We start from the raw sequence: 22,449 nt of genomic DNA on the forward strand, positions 1-22,449 counted from the left end.
TCTGGAAATGCTTGTGTCAGAATGTGACACTTACTCAGCCAAGATCTTTCCCATTTAAGTGTGCGTAATTTTCCTCTCAACTCTTCAAAACTCCACATATTGAGTGAATGTGGGAATAAATGATATATTTTTGCACAGACAATTATTTTGCCGTATCTCGCTGAGCTTCACTTGAATGATGATACATACAGACGATGTTGATAATACTAAAGAGAACAGATCACTTTTACAGTGAGATCATGGAACTTCTGTCCAAATATAGAAAGAGGTTCTAAAGATTTCCTTCCTTATTTCACTAGCTGGTAGTTGAAATGTTGAAATGTGTATATAACCATCTGTGTGTGTGAGGGGAAAAAACACCATCTTACTTCGGGACATTGTTTAACAGTAGCCTACACACATGCGTGGTCTTTGGTATTTCTTCCTCCTGACCCAAGGTAAGTCAATATTCTCTTGTTTTTTGCATCCCAGTATTTGCAGCATGTTTGTAGGTGGAGGAGAGTATATGCATTTGTGTGGGAGTGCCATCACGTATTTCACAAATCAGAATTACAATTTCAATCTGGATAATATTTAGTTTGCTGTCATTTATCCTCCACAGTGCACTCCAGCCACATCAATGTCATTGGCCGCATCGGGCACAATGTCACCTTGCCCTGTAGCTACGACACCCACACGCATGGTTTCCTGAGTTTCTGCTGGGGACGAGACAATGTGCCCATGTTCAAATGCTCCAACACCATCCTCTCCTCCCAGAATGCGGCTGTACAATTCAGGCAGTCATCCAGGTACCAAGTGCTGGGGGAGACAGAAGGAGATGTGTCCCTTACCATCCTCAACGCTCAGTGGATTGATGCTGGTGTGTACGGTTGCAGGATCGAGATCCCAGGGTTGTTCAATGACTACAAAGTCAACACTCACTTGGCAATGGAAGAAGGTAATGTTCTGTTACAGAGGGGTGGACAATTCCCACTGGTCAGCAGGGACAGGGCCAGAGGGGTAGCATGGTGGCCTGGGGCCCAAAATTTGATTGGCCACCCCCAGTGCCACCTTCTGTCAGAGTGACATGGTGGTAGGCACCTGCTGTAGGACTTCGCAAGGAGAACAGAGCAAATCTGAAGCTGAAATAAATCCCTATCTTTATAAATGGATAGAATTTAAGGAGGTTTCATATATTTTGTCACAATAGAATTTTGATTCAAGATTTAAACAACTTTATTATTATTATTATTATTATTATTATTATTATTATTATTATTATTATTATTATTATTATTATTATTATTATTATTATTATTATTGTGTTGCCTTGTTACAGCTGCTCTCAATGTGAAAAGTAAAAAAGAAAGGAAAAAACTTCCACCAAACCAAGACAATAAACAACTACAACTACAAGTACAAGGTACTGATCAATAAGTAAGAAAAAACTCAGCTAGAGAAGTAAACATAAATAAAATAAAAATAATACATGAAATAAAAACAATACTAACTGTCCATTTTGACCATGTAGTCCCCCACCTTTTTACAGAAGGGGGGATGTGTTTAATGTTGAACAGTTTAATGGCCGGTGGGAGAAAGGATCTCCTGTGGCGTTCTGTGGAGCTCTTTACTGTGATCAGTCTCTGGCTGATAGTGCTCCTCTGTGCAGCCAGTACGCAGTGAAGTGGGTGGGAGGGATTGTCCAGGATTGAGAGGAGTTATTGAGAGGACAATATTTTCCTCTCAGCCACAACATGCAGAGGGTCCAGCTTCTCCCCAGAAAAGAACCAGCCCTTCTTATTAGTTTGTCCAGTTTGTCCAGTATTAGTTTGTAGTAGTTGCAACAAGCTTATTCCTGCAAAGGGTGGATTTTAACTTCTCCCCAACAGTTTATTTTAGTATTTTCTATGGCTATTTAGAGTTGAAAATGGTGATAACTTATGTATGTGACATATCTGATACTGAGCAAGCACTTTTTTTCAGCTATGTATGTACATTTCATTGTTACAAAAAGGTATTTAAATTTGAGATTAAAAGCTTTGAAATCATTTTCCAAATTTGTCACCCTATTTTGACCATGTGCTCCAGTCTGACCACTTCTAGCTTCACCCCTGCTGGTCAGAGACTAAATGAACAAACAGTTAATTTTGAAAATGGGGACGTAATATTTATCTTAATTTTTTTTCCCAAACAATTTTAAGCAGATGCTTCATTGGCACTATCTGGTTGTTCACTGCATTCAGTTTAACTGTAGGTATAAAGTATTTTTGTATTAGGATTTTATATTACTAACTCTAACCTTGTTTTCAATTTTTTACAGAAATACCAACAACATACACACAAGAACATCTAGAAATCAGTGACCCAACATTGCCCATGATTGAAAGGGTAACATACATGGTATAGCATTGTTCATTTCTAAAACCCGGTATATGATATGTTATTTGAATATTACTCATTAAGTCATGTTTTAAGCCAAAAATCAGAAACAGAAGTATGGTGGAATACTCCTGCCTCATAGGTTAGGGCCCCCCAGTTTTTCTCTGCCTCCCCGCTGCGGCCTTTTGGTGTGAAGTTGGCTTGGGTTTCCTCCCACAGTCCAACGACACGAATTCTAGGTTAATTGGTGACTCCAAATTGCCCGTGGGTATGAGTGTGAATCGTTGTCTGTCTGTGAATGTCTCTCTGTGTTGGTCCTGAGATAGACTGGTGACATTGTCTCTTGATTAACAGCTGGAATAGTCTCCAACCTATGATCTTATTAACTTTTTCCAGGCCTGAACTCATTGAAGTTGAAGGTAGACAAAGCGGAACACTGTCAAAAATTGTTTTCTTTTTGGAAATCATGAATGCTGCAATCTCCAAGTAAAGAGGAGATGTATCATGTGACTTGTTATCAGCACACAGTTTCAAAGTCAGTATCTATTATGGTGTGAGGGTCCATTAGTGCACATGGCTTAAGTAACTTTGCACATCTGTGAGGACACCATTCATGTTGAATGATTCAAGTTTTTGAGCAACACATGCTCCAGATAATGTTTTCTTTGGTTCGATCCCCGGCTCCTCTGGTCACATGTCAAAGTGTCCTTGAGCAAGACACTGAACCCCAACTTAGTTGCTCCCAGTGAGTGTTGGCCAGCTGCGGAGCAGCTCCCCCATTGGTGTGTGAGTGTGACTGTGAGTGTAAATGTAAATGTGTGAATGAGAAGCAGTGTAAAGCGCTTTGAGTGGCAATAGGTAGAAAAGTGCTATATAAGTGCAGAACATTTACCGTTTTACATTGTGCACATAATGACATTGGGTGCTAATATGGCCTCCCTCCAGTCCAGACCTTTCACCTATTGAAAATGTTTTGGGTATTATGAAGCAAAAAAAAAACTCAAACTTTTGCTTACAAAATCAAAGCAATCGGTCTCTTTAGTTCCCAAACATGTTTGTTTCTAAAACAAACACGCACACGCACGCACACACACACAAATGAAAAAGAGTCGTGTCATTTCAATATTTGATTTGTTGTCTTTATACTATTTTCATTTTATTTAGCATCCTATTTTTTGGAAACAGGCCTGTATTAGTATTTTTAAATTATATTCTATTTTCAATATAGTATATTTTGCTTATGCATAAGACCATGAAGCAAATATACTTAAGGCAGTCCATCGTGATAACGTTACTTTTTTTAACAGGAAAAATCCAAGACATTCCTGGGAGTGGGGAACATTGGCAGGGCGGCAGCTATTTTTTCCACCACTGTAACCATAATCCTCTTCTTTATTTTCCGTAAGTGTGGAATGGATTACACTTTGTGACTCAACTAGATTTTACACATTAGTCTCTATTCAGCAGCTAAAGTTACAGCGATTTCTGTAGACAGTGTATATAATTTAACATTTGCGTTCTTCCAAACAGGCAGGAGATTATGGCCTAAGAGGCCACTTGAGCATCTCCACAACTCAACTGCTGAGAACATTTATGAAAGTGCTCCAGTGACTGAGTGACAATTGTTGTTACCACAACTAAGAAGTTTACAGATTTCTAAAAGGAAACTTCGACTAAAGAATTGTCTGCTTGTCATGTGCGGATGCTTGCCATCTCCTCAGTTGTAGAAGGAAACATCTATCTGTTACTGTGAATGAATAAGACAGAGAACACTTGCAGGTTGCAGCTTGAAGGTTACCACTATTCTGAGACTGCAGTGAAAAGGATAATGTGTGATGAAAGATTCAGAAATATCCTGTATCAATTAACATGCATTTGTTTTGTGTGTTTCATAGCAAAAATTGCTCTCACAGCATTGAAACATTCTGTATGGTTATGCTTGACAAAACAATGCCACCTGCCGACTTAATTTAGAAATTAGCATACTGACTATTCGTTGATACATAAAACAGTGTAGTGGGAAAATATAGGTTAGAGAGGGAGGCTGATGAGAGGATGAGTAAAAAAGCATGTATATGTTTTGAAGAAAGTTGATAGATGTTTCTAAACTCTGGCCATTAAGGAGTAAGGAACAAATATTTTGGACATATTTTAAGAACTACCTTGTAGATCTAATTTCTTCACATTTTTCAAGTTTTGTAAAAACTAATTGCTTGATGACATGGCTCAATTTAAATCTGAAACCCTCAAGCAGTTTTCTGTTTCTGTGTTACTCCTCTTATGGTACTGATGACGTACTGATGTTTTGTGTGTTACTTAAGAAATGCCTTCCAAATAAAGGTGAAAATGAAGAATTGCTCGAACCAAGGCTGCAACTATGTTTACTGCAAGTGTCAATTCTGTTCAGAGAAAATCTGTTTTCTTTTTCTGAATTGTTGCTGCTGTACGCAGTGAACGCAAATGTTTACTCAGCAATAGGATAAACATAGAAACTTGGAAAGTCTGGTTGTGTCAAGATTTTCTATTTTGATCACTGTCTGAACATGAATTAAACATGTTAAACCTCTGGTGAGCTTGTGACCACACAGTGACATTTTCTACATTATATTTTAAACGAAATACAACCACAAGAAATACTAATGGTAATGTTGTCAATTTTCTGTTTTCTTTATGCACAAATTGGTCATGAAATGTGATGTGATTTTCACAGAAGTCACTAATATTAAATAGAATATTTCCAAGCTGATAAAACACTGATAAAACCATTGAGAGTTGTTTATTTGCATGCTATCAGCAAGGGTTTCAGAGTCATGTAGAATCTTTCTTGATAATAATCAAAAATAAACAAAAACTTAATTTTGTTTACTCTTTTAATGTCAACACATCATTTTTTAATTTCACGTTATTATTGATCATTTTGTTGTTACATATCATACATTTTATGTTTGCAAGATTAAAAAAAGTTTCTGTTTGTATTTCAACAAACTATCAAAATGCTTTTCTGAAACCACAATACCAAATAATTAATATCAACTGCAAATAATATACAGTATGTAATTATTTTTTTTACACTGTATCAAAATAATTTATATCCAATTTAAATAACTGAACCTAAGACTGACCCTTTTGGCAACCCGGAGTCCACTTATAAAGCAGTAATAATTAGCTAAACATATAAGTATCTATTATAAATGTATCTCTGTAGCCAAGGTGCAACACCTCTTATACCTGCTAATGTCTGTAAAATTAAGATCTATGTATGGAATGTCTTTTAAATTTCAATAAGTATTTCCACCATATACTCTATTTGTCCATTGTGTTATTATTTCTTGTCCCAGTTCTATTATGGTGAATGTACTGGAATCATTAGCCCCAAAATCTTATCTAGAATTGGACACAAACATTTCTTCTAATAATTAGGGAAACTGTTATTTACTGTTATTACTTTTTCATCCAGCTGACTGTACATGAGACTTCTACTGACTTTATTTACTGTAGCTACTGACACATGTCTCATCTGTCCTGATGGATAGACGCATGTCTGGAAGCATCAATTTACCTTTTTTTAGTACAAGGAACCAAAACCACATAACAGCTGAAGTCAGACAGCAGAAGTTCTTTTTGTGAGCTTATTACAGTAAGTACAGCATCATGTGGCTTGGAAAAATGTTTAAAATTGAAACCAGGCTTTGAGTTTGTTTAGTGTGTCTTAGCAGGTGAAATAAATCCACTGGTAGATTCTGTGACAATAATTATATAATGTTGCTTTGCAGTTTTCTACTTTGTCAACTACTAGGTAAGAAAGTAAATGCTTAAATTTCATTTATCTCACCAACTGTTCCTTATTGCCAGCAGACTTTCTGCCATTTCAGGTTACATGTCTGGAGAAAGCATCAAAGCCTCTGTGGGAGAAAATGTGACTTTACCATGCAACTATGATGCTCGGGACCTTGGCAGGCATCCGGTGTGCTGGGGCCGAGGATCTCAGTTTCACTGGGATTGTTCAGACAAAGTGATCAAGTCAGACAGGACAGCTGTGACCACCAGAACGTCTGAGCACTACCTGCTCCTGGGTGACCTTGACCAAGGTGACGTGTCGTTGACCATTAGGCGTGCTGAGGAGAGTGACTCAGGAACATACAGCTGTCGAGTAGAAATACCAGGCTGGTTCAATGACCACACACGTACGATGACTCTCACGGTAGTGCCAGGTGAGGTGCACAGAGACAATAAGGGCAAATTATTAAACAACTTTTAACATCATTATGGAAATTATTAAAATTGCAAATACAAGTAATTATACATCAGAAATCCCTGTTAAGAAGTTCGACTTACCTGTTGGATATGTTTAATTATTTTTAGCATTATTTTCTTTTAGCACCTCCTAGCCCTTTACTTATAGAATCAAGAGAAGTACAGAAAAGAAGCATCACTGTTCACTGGACCCTTTTGTTTGATGGTGGCAGACCTGTCACATCCTATAAGATTTATCTCAAACACAAATTAGGTAATCAAAAGACGCAATCTCACTGATCTCACTTAGTGAACTACCCCAGCACTAAGTAGATGTAATAATTTACACAGATTGCATTCATCTGTCGTTTCCTGTTGCATCCTGCAGCATCCTGGGATACTGCTGTAACAACAAAAGTCTCAAATCCCGAACTGACTCAAGTGACTTTTGTCAATTTGCATCCAGCCAAGATCTATAACCTTCGCATATTTGCTGTCAACAGTGTTGGTATCAGTGAGTCGAGCAACGTTCTGACAGTCACAACCAAAGAAGCAGGTCAGTGCAGGTTTCTGACTCAGTATTTGCCTATCCATAATACAAGGTAAATTAACTCCTGATTTGTACGCAGCACCAGAAGGTCCTCCACTGGATATGCAGCTTGAAGCCCTTGGTTCTCGGAGTATCAAAATAACTTGGAAGGTAAAGTCAGTACTTAGTTTTAGAGATATTCAACATTGTTTGGAAGATCTTTTGGATATGTTGCCATCTACTATGAGTAAACCAAGATTTCTTGTATACTCAAGAAAATATTTTCTTTCTGGCCTGTTTTGAATAAATTATAAAAAAGAAAAAGACAGTAAAACAATTGACTACTACTAAGTAATTTTGTATTTTATTTTTTATTTATTGTATTTTTCTGACCAGCCTCCGAGGGCTGATCTCAGAAACGGGGTTCTGCAGAGTTACAGCATTAGTTACAAAGAATACGACCCTGTGGGCAGAGTGTTTAAGAAGTGGCAGCACCAAAGTGTGAGGGCAACAAAGGACCTAGAGAGCATCGTCCTGAACAACCTGAAACCATCCACTATGTACAGAGTGCTTTTATGGGCCAAAACAAATGCAGGAATAGGACCTTCCTCCACTGCACCTCCCTGCTCCACTCTGGATGAGGGTAAAATCACCAGAGGAAAAAAAAAGCAAAAACGAACTAAAGAGAATAATTCATTTAAATGGAAATTGTATTCTTTTTCTTTCTTAAATTTATATAGCTTCAGTGGCAGCAACTGTTAAGTCTACGTCCACTGCTTCCTCTTCAGGTATGTTTGTGTGAGTTGATTAAAATCTTTAACCTGTTAAATATAATTTCAGCCATTGAAGTTTCTGGAAGAGTGTTATGTCAGGTAGTAATGGGCTTATAAAATGTATCTTTTATTTACTGGCTAACCAGGTGAAATAACCTCTAAAGTTGAGATGGCTGCATAAGCCAGTGCACCCAGCATCACGGTGGTTGGTGTTAAGACTTGACTATCCCTAAAGGGATACACAAGCAGAGAAAGAAGAAGAAATATGACACAGCAATTCCCTTAATATAACAAGGGCTCAAAGTTTTGTTTGAAACTTTAGAGGAAGATTAGAAATATGTTTTGTAGCATTGTAATTTAAATACTGGCAGTGAAACAGTGAAATCCATATTTCATATCTTTCATATATTGTACATTGTCTATTGATAATCCCTCAGGTGCAATGGGAAAATTGTTTCCTTGCATGTAGTACAACAGCCCCAAATAATATTGAACCAAGTGTTTAAAATCAGTTTTTCCTGCAAGTCTAAGGGTTTAAATTGTTTTATAAGCAGTGTGTTCAGGAATTTAGCACAGGGAATTTATTTTCTATTTCTATTTAAAATTTGTTAACTGAATGTGTTAATTCCTTACAGAAACACTGACATTTAAAAGCATGGAAGTAAGTGACGCAGAATTGTTCAGCGATGGAAATGTCATAACTCCGGTATGAAATACAGTGCATTTTTTTAAAAATTATACTTAATTCAAAATGTAAACAGATGATTTTTACTGGTGATGCTGATGTTGTATTCTCAGTTTACCATTATATTCAGTTACAGTGCCTCATGGTAAGTTTCATTTTCATTACAGAATGAACTGAAAGGCTTCCTGGGAGTGGAAAACATTGGCAGGACGGTAGCAATTTTCTTCTGTACTCTAGTCCTCGTCTTTATTTTTCGTAAGTTTGGGATAGATTAGTTTGTGATTGGGTCATTTTATACCTTTACATTTTTATACTCTATTAAACAGTGGAAGTTAGTGAGAAATGATCTTCCTTCAACTGATTGTTGAAGGGAATTTATTTTGCATCATAATCATATTTGATTTTAAATAATTGTAGTCGTCTACTTCTCTTGTATTTAAACAACTTCTTTCGATTGTCTTTCCCCGAGCATTATACTGCACATTACACATCTTAATTACTATGCAGAGATTAACATTAAACAGTTGTTATTCAATATAAAAACACTGCCACTGAATAATCTGAATAATGTTTTGCAGAATCCTCCAATGTAAGGATTTTGTGATACAACTGATTACAAATATCAAATAATATTTTCATTTTTTTTAACTAGGTGGAAGATTTCTGGCAAAGGATTCAGCTCAGCATGATGAGAACATTTATGACAGTGTCCAAAGTCCTGAGTGATGGTCATCCTAACAAGAACTGTGGAGTCTGCACATTCAAAACAAGAATCAGTCGTGATAATTTTTTAATTCTTAAACAAAAATTGCAAAACTCTAAAGCAGCAGCTACAGGGTACTTATTCCGATGCCAGTAAAAGGCAAATATGTGAGAACTAACCTACAAATACTTTACAGATAACATTACGCCATTTTCTTTCTTCATGGTTTGACCTTTCTTGAAGGCAAATGTAATTTCATAGCCTGGAAAAGCTTGCGGATAGTTTTTACTTGTTGACACAATGCCACCTACTGGACTTAATACATTAATATGAAATATTACAAGATTCCACTGCTAATGTCTTGAACACTCACCAGGGTCTGCAGACGCTGGTGAGTGTTCAACAACCAGAAAGACATAATTTTTCATTGTGGTTTTGAATTGAAGAATTCACCATAAAGCTTTTATTTTTTTTATCCAACATTTCAGTGAAAACAAACTGCTATTTCTCTGTTTCTGTTCCAGTTCCCATTTTCCATGTTGATTGTCATAATCAAGAGTTCATGTACTTTAAATGCAACAACTGAATTTTAAATACAAATAGAGTTTTCTTTCTGAATGAACATGGAAAATTATTGAAGTAATGCTGTGATTGTGACTCTGTATCAGGACTCTGATATTTAATGACTGAGAAAATCATCTAAAATCTGACATCCTGTTGCTCCTGTATGTTTTGCTTTTGTTCTTTCTGTTTATTGTGCATTCATTTAAGATTGAATACAGTGTTGATCACTTTATGAACATCATAAAATGCAAATATATGCTATATTGGTATCTGCAAATACTAAAGATACTAATGAAACTAACATGTTTGCCTACAGACAGGCACATTTTACTATTACAGACATCCTGCAAATAATCACTAATAAATAAATACATAAATATAATAAAGAATTTTAAAGTTTGTGATTTTGGTTATATTGGGATAACAGTTGGGAGACGATAAGAAAGGAAGTTCCTAAAACATCCAGCCGGCTCAAATGTTTACTCGGCAAAATACAAAAGTGCATGGCACTTAAGTAAACCAGACTTTTTTTTTCAACAGTGTGACACACTCAAAAACAATGTTTGCAGGCGCATTCAGTCCGCATCTGATCAAAACATAATTAGTTTTGAACATAATGCAATGAAGAAGGACAAATAATGTTTACTAATGTTACATGATTTATTCTGTTTCAGTGTATTGTTATAACAAGTTCAGAACAAATTAGTTTTACTTGATGACATGCAGAATGAATGCACCTGCAAAATTCTTTGAGTGACCCTGAGCACATGCCATAGCTAAAACCATCTAGTTTTTGCACCCACATGCTGATATGTTAACATTAACATTAGCGTTGATTAGAGATTTTGAAAATATTTTTCTACAGGCACTAATAGTTTTCCTCACTTGATAAAAGGTAACTTTTTGTGGATGCCAATCTGCTTTCTCATATTCTCACAGCCAGGGGAGAAGTTTGAATAGTTAACCAAAGTAATTTCACTTTGCACCACAAGAAGAATAAAGAGCAAACAAGGGTGAATGAAAAATGCTGGATTGATGACCTTAATTGTCTCTGTCTAATCATCAAATTGAACTAATGTTTCACTTTTGGGTTAAGGAACCAAAACCACAGATAAGGAAACAGGTCTTTTCTGCATTCCTCTTCTGCTAGCAGAAATTGTTTGTGTGAGCATATCAAGAACATCATCATGTGATTTGGAAAGATTTCAAACCTTGAACCACACTGGGGTCTGGTTTAGTGTTGTTAAGCAAGGGAACGGATGCTTTAGAGACAGCAGCTTTAAAATGATTCTATTGGGCAGCAGATGTTTTCCTTTATACCAGTGTCTTCTCATTTGTCTACTTTTAGGTGAGAGTCATGAAGTCAATTTTCATTTAATGATGATGAAATGATTATAACCTAAACATAATTTTAATGTCTTTTATCAAACGTCTGTTGTACTTTTCTATACCCCTCTCTCTGTTTTCAGGTAGTTTGTCTACAGAAAACATTAAAGCTACAGTGGGAACAAATGTTATTTTACCATGCCACTATGATGCAAAGTACTATGGCAGACTTTCTGTGTGCTGGGGCCGTGGAGCCATCCCTAACAGTGGCTGTGCCAATGAGGTGATCAGCTCTGATGGGACATCAGTAATCAGCACACTGTCAAACCGTTACATACTCATGGGTAATCTTGGCCAAGGTGATGTGTCGCTGACCATCATGCAGGTTGAGGAGAGTGACTCTGGGATGTACGGCTGCCGTGTGCATATACCGGGCTGGTTCAATGATCAGAAACATCATAACACCCTCACAGTAGTGGCAGGTGAGTGCTGCAGAGAACAATTATTATCTCAGAGCGTGTCAGTATTTTTGAATAAATTAAAAGTTTGAGAATTCTCCGTTGATGTTGATTGATTAGTTAAAATTGTTTCTGCACTGCATTGTACAGTATAGCCTTGTAGTTGTGTTTTTCTTTCCTCGTAGCAAGCCCTAATCCCCTGAAGTTGGAGATAAGAGAGGTAAAGGAAAGAACTGTCAGTGTTCGTTGGAGTCCTGTGTTTGATGGTGGCAGGCCCATCAAGTCCTACAGGATTGAAATCAAAAACAAACAGAGTAAGCACAAAAATTTCAAAATCAGGACACTAATTACTGTATAACTTTTGAAATATACTTTGTCGTATGTGGCATAGCTGTTATCTATTGTTTCCTGTTCCATCCTGCAGCATCCTGGGATACAGCTGTAACAACAGAATTCTCAAGTCCTGACCGGGCTCAGGTATTGATAGATTTGCGTCCAGCCAGGACCTATAACCTTCGCATATTTGCCATCAACAGTGTTGGTATGAGCGGGTCCAGTAATGTTCTGACAGTCACAACCAAAGAAGCAGGTAGGCTCTGTCACTATTGATTGTTTTAGAAATAATTATCACAAAACTATACATTTTCTGATTGACTGCCCCTTTAAATTTCTTTTTCCTGCAGCACCAGAAGGTCCTCCTCTTGATATGCAGCTTGAGGCCCTCACTCCTTACAGTATCAAAGTTACTTGGAAAGTAAAGTTAATCCTCTGGAACTTTTAACTTTTAACATGATAACTGTTACATACTTTTTAAGATAAGCCACTTATCCAGTAATGACTGTTTCCTCTTGACCAGCCCCCCAGGGCCGATCTCAGAAACGGGGTTCTGCGAAGTTACAGCATTAGTTACAGAGAAAATGACCCTGTGGGCAGAGTGTGGCAGCACCAAAGCATTTCAGCGACACGGGAACTAGAGAGCATCGTGCTGACCAACCTGAAACCATCCACCATGTATGAAGTATTTATACAGGCCAAAACAAATGCAGGAATAGGACCTTCCTCCCGTGCTTCTCTCTGCTCCACTCTAGGTAAGATGCGAAATATGTGTAGATAAGAAAATGTTACTAAAAGAAGCCTAATTGTTCAGTTAAATATCAAGGAATTTACATAGATTGTATTTTATTTTGTTTCAAGCTCACATAACTTCTACAGCACAAACTATAACGTCCACCTCTCCTGCTGCCACAGAGTGGATACAAGACACAAGTTTCACAGGTAATGTCTTAATGAGGTGGTGAATCATTTTCCTTAGTCTCATCTTGAGAAACTATTAAAACAATCAAATGAAAGTTTTAGTAATGGTGAATGTTTGTTTGTAATAGATTTGTTTACTCTGTTCTAAACTCACACAACCTCTACAGCATCACCCATTAAGACCACTTCTCCTGCTGCCACAGAGTGGATACAAGAGACAAGTTTCACCACAGGTACGCATCACCTTAAAATATAATATTCCTTATTCTTAACTTGAGAAGCTATCAAAGAGAGCCAGTGAACTCTTTCTTTCTTATGTCAGTCTGTTCATTACTATATGAATTATGAAAAAAAAAATATTTGTGTACTCTGTTCCAAGTTCGCACAACTTCAACACCTGAGACTGTTACTGCTTCTACAGTATGGGAACAAAGCGCAATAATTATTTTTTCAGGTAATGATCTCATGTCTTGTGAATGGGTGTTTTAACTAAAAAAAATAATCAACATAGACAAGAATTATGATGATTTTGGTCCATTTTTTACTGCAATTTGATGTCAAATGTTGCAATCACAAAACATTTCCATGAACAAACATTGACAAACAAAGTTTTGTTGTTTCCCGATTCTGAATAACTGTTAGATCCACATCAAACCTATAGTATACATCAGTAACATCTCTTATTTATAGCCAGAGAATACATAATGTAAGTATGACCACACGTGTCTTTCTGCAGAAGATACAAATTTACACAAATTGCCTGTTTTTCTTGTGTAGTGCCTCCAGATCCCCCATTACTTGAATTAAAGGAGGTCACAAATAATACCATTTCCATTATTTGGATTCCTGGGTCTGAAGGTGACAGCCCCATTACGGGCTATTACCTGGAGTATAAAGCAGAGCATGGTAAGAGAAGTGGAAATTTAATTTTTGCTCCTGTTTTTCCCTCTAATTCAGTTTTTGACGGTGCGTTAAATTTTATTTTTTTTTCCATTTGCTAATATCATTTAAAATCATATTTTCCTGAAGCGTCATGGGATTACACAAAGAGAGTTGTGGACTTCAGCCCCAACCAGACAAAGGCCACAATAATCGAAATAACTCCCTCAACTTACAACCTCCGCATGTTTGCCAAGAACAGTCTGGGCACTAGTAAAGCCAGCAATGTCCTCACCATCACCACTGGAGAAGCAGGTGCTGTATTTCTTATTTGTAACATTTTTTAAACAATTAACCTGTTTTCAACTCCTTACTATAATGTGTTCCAGTTCAAGATTATATATGAATTACACTTTTTTGGAAACATATTGACAGTTCCTCAGGCAACAGGAAACAGCCATTTCCCGATAAAGTCTTAGCTTAGCTCTTTTGTTGTTTTTTTTGCATGTTTAGCAGGAACAGTAACTGGTAAGCAACACTTTCAAAACTTCCTCTTAGTTCTTTCCTTTGTGCCTGACAGGTCATCAGATGGTCAATCATGCTACTACAGCACCAGCAGACACCAATGCTACTGTAAGTAGAACTAGTGTAGAAAATCTAAATGGAGAAAAAAGACCTAGTTTCAATAATAATATAAAACAGGGTCTTTTTAAATAATACAATGATTGTGTTCGCAGTATTTTAAAGTTGTAGCTATTCTAAATGACGCTCACGCGCACTGTAAAATCCCCAAACATTTACCCCTTCATAATGTTTAGATAAGTGAAATGTCAAATTGTGGAACCATAAAAAGTTTCACAGTTTTTTATGTAAAATTGTGCACGGACTCATTGAGGATTCACATCATTGCAATTTTGTTAATTTTAACAAATTCATTTACAGTTTAATCCCAAAGAATGCTTTGTATTTTGTGTGCTTTTTATAGTAAAAAAAAAAACCATGAAATACTGAAACAACAAGGTCCTTAAGTCTACACATTTTAATCCATAACAAATTAATACCTGCAATTTTTTTGTATGAATTGGACTGCATACATGTCCCGTGTCAGTCTTCATCTCCTGTGCTGATAGTATGACTGAGCCTTACTCTAATGTTTCGGTGTATCTGCAGGTTGTAAAAGAAGTTGTAAGCTTTACACAAATCTGGTGACTCTGATTTTCTGCCCACTTGTGACAAAAAACCTGTTAATACACCATTAATGTTGACAATTGGAACAATGTCTCCACAGCAGCTTTAACTTTGAATTTTCTATGTTAGGCGAACGTTAAGGAGGATCATAGTCATCACCTAGCTGCCATCATGGTGCCACTAGCGCTGGTGGTGCTGACTATTGTCATGGCAACGATATGGAAACTTCAACGTAAATATGCAAAACAGCTTTACTTCTTACAGAAATTTCAGATTTTGCTTACTTGAATTGATTCTCACACTTTCTGTTGATAGGAATGAAAAAGACACAAGGCAGCCTGAGCACGTGAGTGGTTGCATAATTTTACACATTTATTTGGAGAATTTACCCAAGAAAGGAACCTTACCATAAATTCCTTTTTTTGTTGTTGTTATTTTTTCTTGTCTGTAGGTGGATGACCAATAGAGCTGTACGTTACAGAGGCGCTGACTCACTACAAGAGCTATAGAGTTACTCTACAATCTATGATGAAAAAAATAGAATCACTCACAAATAACATATTTAGAATTTTGCATGAGGATGTTGTTGAAGAAGGAGTTGGTGCAAATAGGTTTGCTACAAAATGATCTGCTGATTAATTAAAAGCAAAAGGGGTAAAGTCTGGTGACTCTCAATCAAAACTATCTTCCTTTACTCTGTGTTGGTATGATCTGTGTTTGCATCCATTATTCTCTCAATACCGCACCTTTTCTATTAGCTCATTTGTCAGTTTTTGTTACAGTAAACAATATACAGTATATATCTATTGTTGAACAACCATCAACCAATCATAAAAAAAAAATAACAAAAGAAGTACTTTAAATGATCACACCGTAGTTTTATATACTGAGTAAATAAGATTTTGTCTGGAAGGTTCAATTATTTGTTACAGGCCACAGCACTGGATGAAACTTTACATCCCAAATGAATGAATATTTCAACTGTTTATAACACAAACACATACATTATGAAAGATAATTTCTGAACACATTGTTGAAATAGATTCTTCATTGAATAAGGTAAAAATAGAGACTCAATCCAATAATTGTCCTTACAAATTATTGCTTGACTTAAATATCCTAATATGTGTAGCTGAATAAAACCTCTTCACTAAGAAATCTTGTATAATTATTTTTAAACTGAATAAAGTACAAAAAAGTCTCCATCGTTTTATCATAATGCAGAGGAGCTGGTGTTGTTAACAGATGTTTGAGTAGATGCATTTCCTTTAACCTCTACTTGCTATTTGATTTGAAAAAAAAAAAAAAACGGCTATTGACCGAAAGGAAGAGCGCAGAGACTTGTGATATATACTTATCACAGCTCGAACACCGATACTCATCCAATTTTTTCCACGTGTTACAACCACAAGAGGGCGGCAGAGCAACACCAGTACTTTCCAGCCTCTCTTCTCATTTCCTCTGATCATCAACAGTGAAGTCCTGAGGGGCAGGCACTGCAGCCAGCTGGATTTTCATCCATCTGTCCTGTAAATCTCTTAATTGTCCTAATTAGGGAGATGAGGGAGACGAAGAGATCTGATACCTCTTGGGATCTTTGAGGCAGCTGCTTTTAAGGGGGTCTCCCGTTAATGGGGGATCACAGGGGAGATATCCAAGCCTGTGTCTCAGCAGGGTCCACATGGTGCAGTAGGGATCAAAGTGTGTATTAATGAATGGATGTTTGAAAACAAGCCTCTACTTCCTTTTTTGCCTGTTTGTCTTCTTCTAAAGACAGCCAGTGACACATGCTTTAGTAGTTTCTGCATTCATATACTGAAGTGTTACACTTCTTGAGAAACTAATTGTCTACAGTAGTGTAAATATTGCTTGATTATCGGTTTGCAGTGGTAACCCATCACAAACTCAGCGCTGCTGACACACAAAGCCACAGTACACTGGGTAAACAGAGCTCCACCACATCCCTCCTCTCTGGACTTCCTCTCATCTTTGGACCCCTCACTTCCTCTGTCCACTGCCCTTCTCCCTCTTTCCTCTGCCTACTCATTCGGCCATTGGTTACACAAACACTTCCTGCACTGGTGCTTTCCTCCATCTCTACACCTCTCCATCTTCCTCTCCTTCCATCCATCTTGCTTTAGGTTCAAGGGCTGCTGATTAGACTGTGTGACGCTTACATAAACCGAAGAAAACAGGCAAAGATGGTTGGGGGCAGCATTAGTAGGTTACCTTTGATGAGGTTGCTTTGATTGGCCACACAGCCAAAAACAGGTTTACCTTCTTCCCTTTTAGATTCCTTTTAGATTTGGTGCTTGCCACCAGTTACCACATAAGACAACAAACTGGTACTGTAGTCAACACCACCAGAATCCGGATTGGGACACAAATAGAAACAAATGATCCCACTGACCTGCAGTCAATTTACAATATGTGTCATCACCCCAACACTTTTGTCACATCATTTACAGCACGGCTCCTCCACCATCCTTAAACATCTTTTGTTGAGACCAAACATTCATTAAACCAAAAACACAATGCCCCTTATGTAAGCAGTGCTGAGCTGTGTCAGCTGTAAAGGCTTTAGTGTAAGGCTGCAGGTGGGACTGAGAAAGGAGGAGGGAGTGTATGGTCATAATAATGGCAGAATTAGCAGTAGGGACAGAGTTAGTACTGTAATAAATCATGCAATATGGTTCTGGCCACATCAAGGCACAAGCAAGCAGGAAGCAGAGATTCTGAATGTTACCACACACACCAAAGACTGATCTCTGGTCTCCAGGCCTCATCATGTTCAGAACGGATGCACGAGCCTGCGCTAAGGAGCTACCAGATGTTGGCCCTTCTGGAGTGCCGTATGAACTCGCAAATAGCACAGCAGATGAGAGTATTGAACAGAACTTAAATGTGAGGTAAAACAAAAAAGAGAAAGGGGACACCAAGCCAATTTGTGAAAGCACGCAGAGTGCTGCGGAATGACCTATTTGCTGATGAAAGACGCACTAATTCATTCAAGTCTTTATTGAAAACCGCCTACAAACTGACACAGCTCAAAGGGAACTTTTCATCTCCCTAAAGCTGTAGCCTGTCAGTTTGCAAATAAAAACAAGGCAAATGTGTAATCCTATTAATCAGGACCATAAGTTGTGTGTGAGCCGAGTACAGTTACTGATAAGAGACTCTGAGTAGCGAATGATAGGGATGTGGGGATCTAAAAATTACCCCCAAATTCTCCTCATACATGATGAGATCTGACATTTGTGTGTGTGCTGATGTGACCTGATCAGCCAACCTGAGCCTGATAGAAGGTACTGCACATATTTGAAGGTCAGACATACCAGTTGCCATGGAGACATCACCACCAAAACCAAGTCCAGAGTTCTACTGCACTGTTGCTTCCCTGAGGGACCTGCATTCAACCTGTGCATGCGTACATGCCTGAGCTGGTGTGTGTACTTTTGCATGTCTGGCTCTCACTGTATGTACAATGTTAAGAGCATTTGCCGGGCAGTTTTAGCTGCCTTGAATCTGCATTAAGCTCTTGTGCATTTGTAAAAGATATTAGAACATTGTAGAACATTTATACTGGTCTTCAATCCTTTAAAAGTAAAATCAAACTATAAAAGACCAGGTTAAAGTTAAAGAACAGTCTGACATACAAGTGTGTTCTTTGGACTAAGACAGATTTAAAAGTGCATATGGAAGCATAAAGTTGTACAGGATGACACATAAAGTTATTATTAGTTATTATAAAGGTTTATCATAGCATGTTATTGTTGAGCAGAACATAAGAAAAGTGACAAATTTCAACCATCTTGAAGGTCTAAGTTTCCATAGTAACACACTAGATTTTATATTTATGTAGCAGGTTTATCAGATGCTGAAAAAAAGCATTTGGCAGCCAGTCATTGAGGACAGAAATAGCTATACTGACATGCTTGTTGCCTCTGTTTGCACACCCATAATCCTTAATGCTTGCAGATATTTCCATAAATGTTTGAACATCCCAAACCATATCTTGTACGATTCATATCACACGTCACTTCTCATTCAAGCAGCATTAAGTGTCAGTGCTTTGAACAGGACCATGGGTCTTAATCTGTTTAAATTTGATTCCTTCTCAGTGCTAACACCACTGACTTTTGCTTTTTTTATACACCTGCCCAGAGGCAAGTACTAGTAAGAAGAAGCGTCAATTTGGAAGACCTCCATCGTCCTGGCAGCTGAACACAGTGGAAGTCTTGGATCTGTTCAGGGGATTGGACCAGCTGAGCTCTGCCGTGGAAGACAAGTGGTTGGCGCTGTTCAATGGAAGCAGGAGTATAGAAAGATGTGGGGAGAGGGTGATAGTAGAGGGGGAGGGAGGAAGGCAGAGGTAATCACATCAGGGGATTAGTGGCTGTTATTAATGGAGAATAAGGCTCATTGCTCTCCGTCTCAATACACACATACACAGAGAAGCACATAAATACTCCACCCCACCTCTCTCTATCTCTCTCTGTCTATCTATCTGTCTGTCTGTCTGTCTGTCTCCCTGTCTGTCTTTCGATCTGTCTGTCTTTCTATCTATCTGTCTATCTGTCTGTCTATCTGCCTATCTATCTGTCCATCCGTCTACCCGTCCATCCGTCCATCCATCCATTCCCTTGTCTGTCAAATGGTAATTCAATTACACAGCCGCCTCCCTTCTCCTCGCCCGACCTCTGGCCTACGGCAATGCGTTATGATTTCGGTTTGTAATATTCTCGCTACCTACTTCATGAGGGAGAAAAATGATCTGCTCCCGTGTGCATATCTGTGTGTGTATTAGTGCATGCGTGTGTGTGTTTATGCAGGCATGCCACCCCTTGAAAGATGGCCGTTCAGTGGTGAACAAACAAGACATTTGTCTAAAGTCTTACATCACCTCAGGGAAGACTCTGTGGAAATGTGCTTTGCCAGGTTATCTTTCGCTGTTATTTTCAGTCTTCCTGTGACTCACAGGATCTAAACTTCATGGCAAGACTGGTGCAAAAAACAAAAAAAATTTAGGCCTTCCATTCGTTCTACATACACTGAAACATGGCAAACTCACATTGATTAGCAATACACATACACTCTATGGATGCATGGCTACACTCACAATAGTGGCGTGAGTAAAACAGATAATAAAACAACACTGCAGACTGAATAAAGCCAAACACACACACACGCAAAGGCAGATGACAGTCACAAAGGCTTCTCAGTGAGAAGATGTATGAGCCCTGGTTAAAGAGGCACATTTGCAGACTCTTTCATCAGTGAGAATTTTCCTCAGCCTCGCAGAGAGCCACAAAGACACCAGCATCCCACCGTGAGCCGCAGACACAGCTGCACCGCAGTTTCATCATCTGAATGGAGTTTCACAGCAGTGGCAAGAAAACGAAAGTCCCTACACACTATCATATAACCCAAGGACACTGGAGGTGCAGCGGCATGTCAGAGAAACTTAAAGGAGATACAAATAAGCAAACAGTTAAAATCACCATGGAAAGCAAGGAATAAAAGGAGGGAAGGAGAGACTTTGAGAAGCATCCCACTGTTCCTTTTGGCCAAGCAAGGAGACAGCAATGACAATATATTAAGGAAAATGGATCTTTGCTTCCTTTTTGTTTACAGCCTTAATCTAGATGAAGCAATCTTATTTGTGCATAAAACGTCTTCACAGGCATGAATTAATATGTAGTTATTTAGGCTAAATAAACTGGCACTTTGTTTCACTTTTCTTTGAACAAGTAAACAATTCTAAAAGTACAACTGCCTGCGTGTTTTTACATGCTTGTGTTATTTTTTATTTTTTTTGGCCCCTTACAGAGGAAAGTGAAGGCCCCATGGGGACACACACACACACACACCAATATCTCTGTCTGTCAGCTCTGTGCTCATAATCACATCCTATCCCCTCCTGTTCCCATACACACACCCCCTGCCACGATTCATTGGAGAGAGAGAAATGAGAGATCCCTCCAAACGCTCTCTAAGATTAAGGCTTTGTGGTTTACATGTTTTATCGTTGCTTCCCTTCGTTATCCCCCTGCTTTTGTCTCAGCCTCCTCCTCTAATTAGAATCTTGTCCCTTTCATTCCACAGTGCGCCTTTTTTTCCACCTGTGAGAGCAAGGAGAAGAGGAGCAGGGAGAGCAGAGAAGAGGAGAAGAAGGAGAAAAAGAAGAAGAAGAAGAAGAAGAAGAAGAAGGAAGGAACGGGTGGAGGAAAGATGAAAAGCGCGCCACAAGGAGCGAGTGGCGGAGCGTTGTGGAATGCGGCATCTGAGGGGAGGATGAAGGCGCTTGTCACGTCTCATCACACACACACACACACACTTAGGCACACTCAGGCACACTCACACACAAAACCTGGCTGTGGTACAGCAGAGGCACACAGTCCCGCTGAGCCGAGCTTTGAAAAGACGAAAGTGCAAAGGGAATGAAAAAGAAGAAAGAAGAACAAGCAAGAAAAAGTCACTATGTTGGATGTTTCATTTTGACCCATATTTGTCCTGACGCATAAATCAAACAGGCGCTATGAAGCCCAGCGCATCTGTCACGACAGGGCGTTGAGAATATATCTAAGTAAATCCACCCCAATGCACACACCGCTGGTGGCATGAACCGCAATTAGGAACTGCAAATAATAAGAACAATAGAATATATACAGTTTTAATGCAAGTGAACAATGATACCACAGATTTTTGTTCAGAATAGTGAATTGCTCTAACAAGCATAAAATCATTGCCTAATGCTCTCTTGCTTTTTCTTTCCCTGCTCTATGCTCCAAACCCCCTCCCTTCTCTCTTTCCCTCCCCTCTTGCCTCCAGCCAAGTTCAGTGCTGTCTGTCCCCTGGCCCACAGTGTGGCCTCCTTGGTTGTTTATGTGCAAGGTGAGGGCAGGCTGGCACTGCACCTCTGTGTGCGGTCAGGCCGTGTTTACATCTGTCTGGCCCTGGAGCCTGGAGCCTGGAACGTGGAGCTGTGCGCCACTCAGAAGACTGTAGCAGGACCTGAGGACCGACACACTCTGACTCGTACTGTTCAGGACTGCCTGATGAATGGCTTACAGTCACACAGAGCCTGGCATGTCCCTTCACATAACTGACCTCTTTTTCCAACGTTGCTCTTAAATCTTCCACAGCTTTTGTCATTTACAGCCCCTAACTATCATTGCAATCCACACACTCCCCAGACTTCCCAGCATCTTCATACAAGAGAAAGTGTAAGTAGCTTTAGCCTTTGTGCTGGGAAACCTACAGACTCTCTTTCTCTGATTGAATGTCTATATGTTAGTGCTTAGGATTTGTGTGTCTGAGATACGTTTAACATGCACTAATCTGCCAGAAGCAGCAAAGAAGGGAGAGAATTGAATAGTACTGGTTGCGGTACATGACAAACAGCGTGATCTGCCTTTTGTTTTTCATAGCTGATGAATATGCATGTGGCCCCAGGAGTGACTGAGTTTGGGGTGGGGTGGGGGCTCAGGAGAACATGT

The 22,449-nt window shown here is 38.6% G+C and overlaps 3 protein-coding genes across 4 annotated transcripts; all 3 read left to right on the plus strand.

The window, feature by feature from the left end:
• Nucleotides 1–278: 278 nt before the first annotated feature.
• On the plus strand, nt 279–5,219 carry LOC137134452 (hepatitis A virus cellular receptor 1 homolog). Its single transcript, XM_067519316.1, has 5 exons — nt 279–437; nt 602–937; nt 2,300–2,379; nt 3,666–3,759; nt 3,889–5,219. Exons 1-5 carry the CDS (start codon nt 401–403, stop codon nt 3,975–3,977), a joined length of 636 nt encoding a protein of 211 aa, XP_067375417.1. The 5' UTR covers nt 279–400; the 3' UTR covers nt 3,978–5,219.
• Nucleotides 5,220–5,371: 152 nt separating this feature from the next.
• LOC137134451 (cell adhesion molecule DSCAM-like) lies at nt 5,372–10,222 on the plus strand. The gene is made up of 10 exons (XM_067519315.1): nt 5,372–6,154; nt 6,231–6,569; nt 6,737–6,865; nt 6,980–7,147; nt 7,221–7,291; nt 7,517–7,763; nt 7,861–7,908; nt 8,529–8,599; nt 8,746–8,833; nt 9,231–10,222. Exons 1-10 carry the CDS (start codon nt 6,118–6,120, stop codon nt 9,302–9,304), a joined length of 1,272 nt encoding a protein of 423 aa, XP_067375416.1. The 5' UTR covers nt 5,372–6,117; the 3' UTR covers nt 9,305–10,222.
• Nucleotides 10,223–11,036: 814 nt separating this feature from the next.
• On the plus strand, nt 11,037–16,153 carry LOC137134504 (cell adhesion molecule DSCAML1-like). 2 transcript variants are annotated; one of them, XM_067519419.1, is made up of 15 exons: nt 11,037–11,193; nt 11,315–11,653; nt 11,815–11,943; nt 12,054–12,218; nt 12,313–12,383; nt 12,486–12,717; nt 12,824–12,904; nt 13,051–13,116; nt 13,263–13,337; nt 13,661–13,789; nt 13,913–14,077; nt 14,343–14,395; nt 15,080–15,182; nt 15,266–15,296; nt 15,402–16,153. In XM_067519419.1, exons 1-15 carry the CDS (start codon nt 11,130–11,132, stop codon nt 15,457–15,459), a joined length of 1,761 nt encoding a protein of 586 aa, XP_067375520.1. In that variant the 5' UTR covers nt 11,037–11,129; the 3' UTR covers nt 15,460–16,153. The 2 variants fall into 2 exon arrangements, with proteins under 2 accessions (XP_067375520.1, XP_067375521.1); XM_067519420.1 differs by lacking the exon at nt 13,263–13,337.
• Nucleotides 16,154–22,449: the final 6,296 nt, after the last annotated feature.

The sequence above is a fragment of the Channa argus genome, chromosome 10 (genome assembly GCF_033026475.1).
Source record: "Channa argus isolate prfri chromosome 10, Channa argus male v1.0, whole genome shotgun sequence".
NCBI lineage: Eukaryota > Metazoa > Chordata > Actinopteri > Anabantiformes > Channidae > Channa > Channa argus.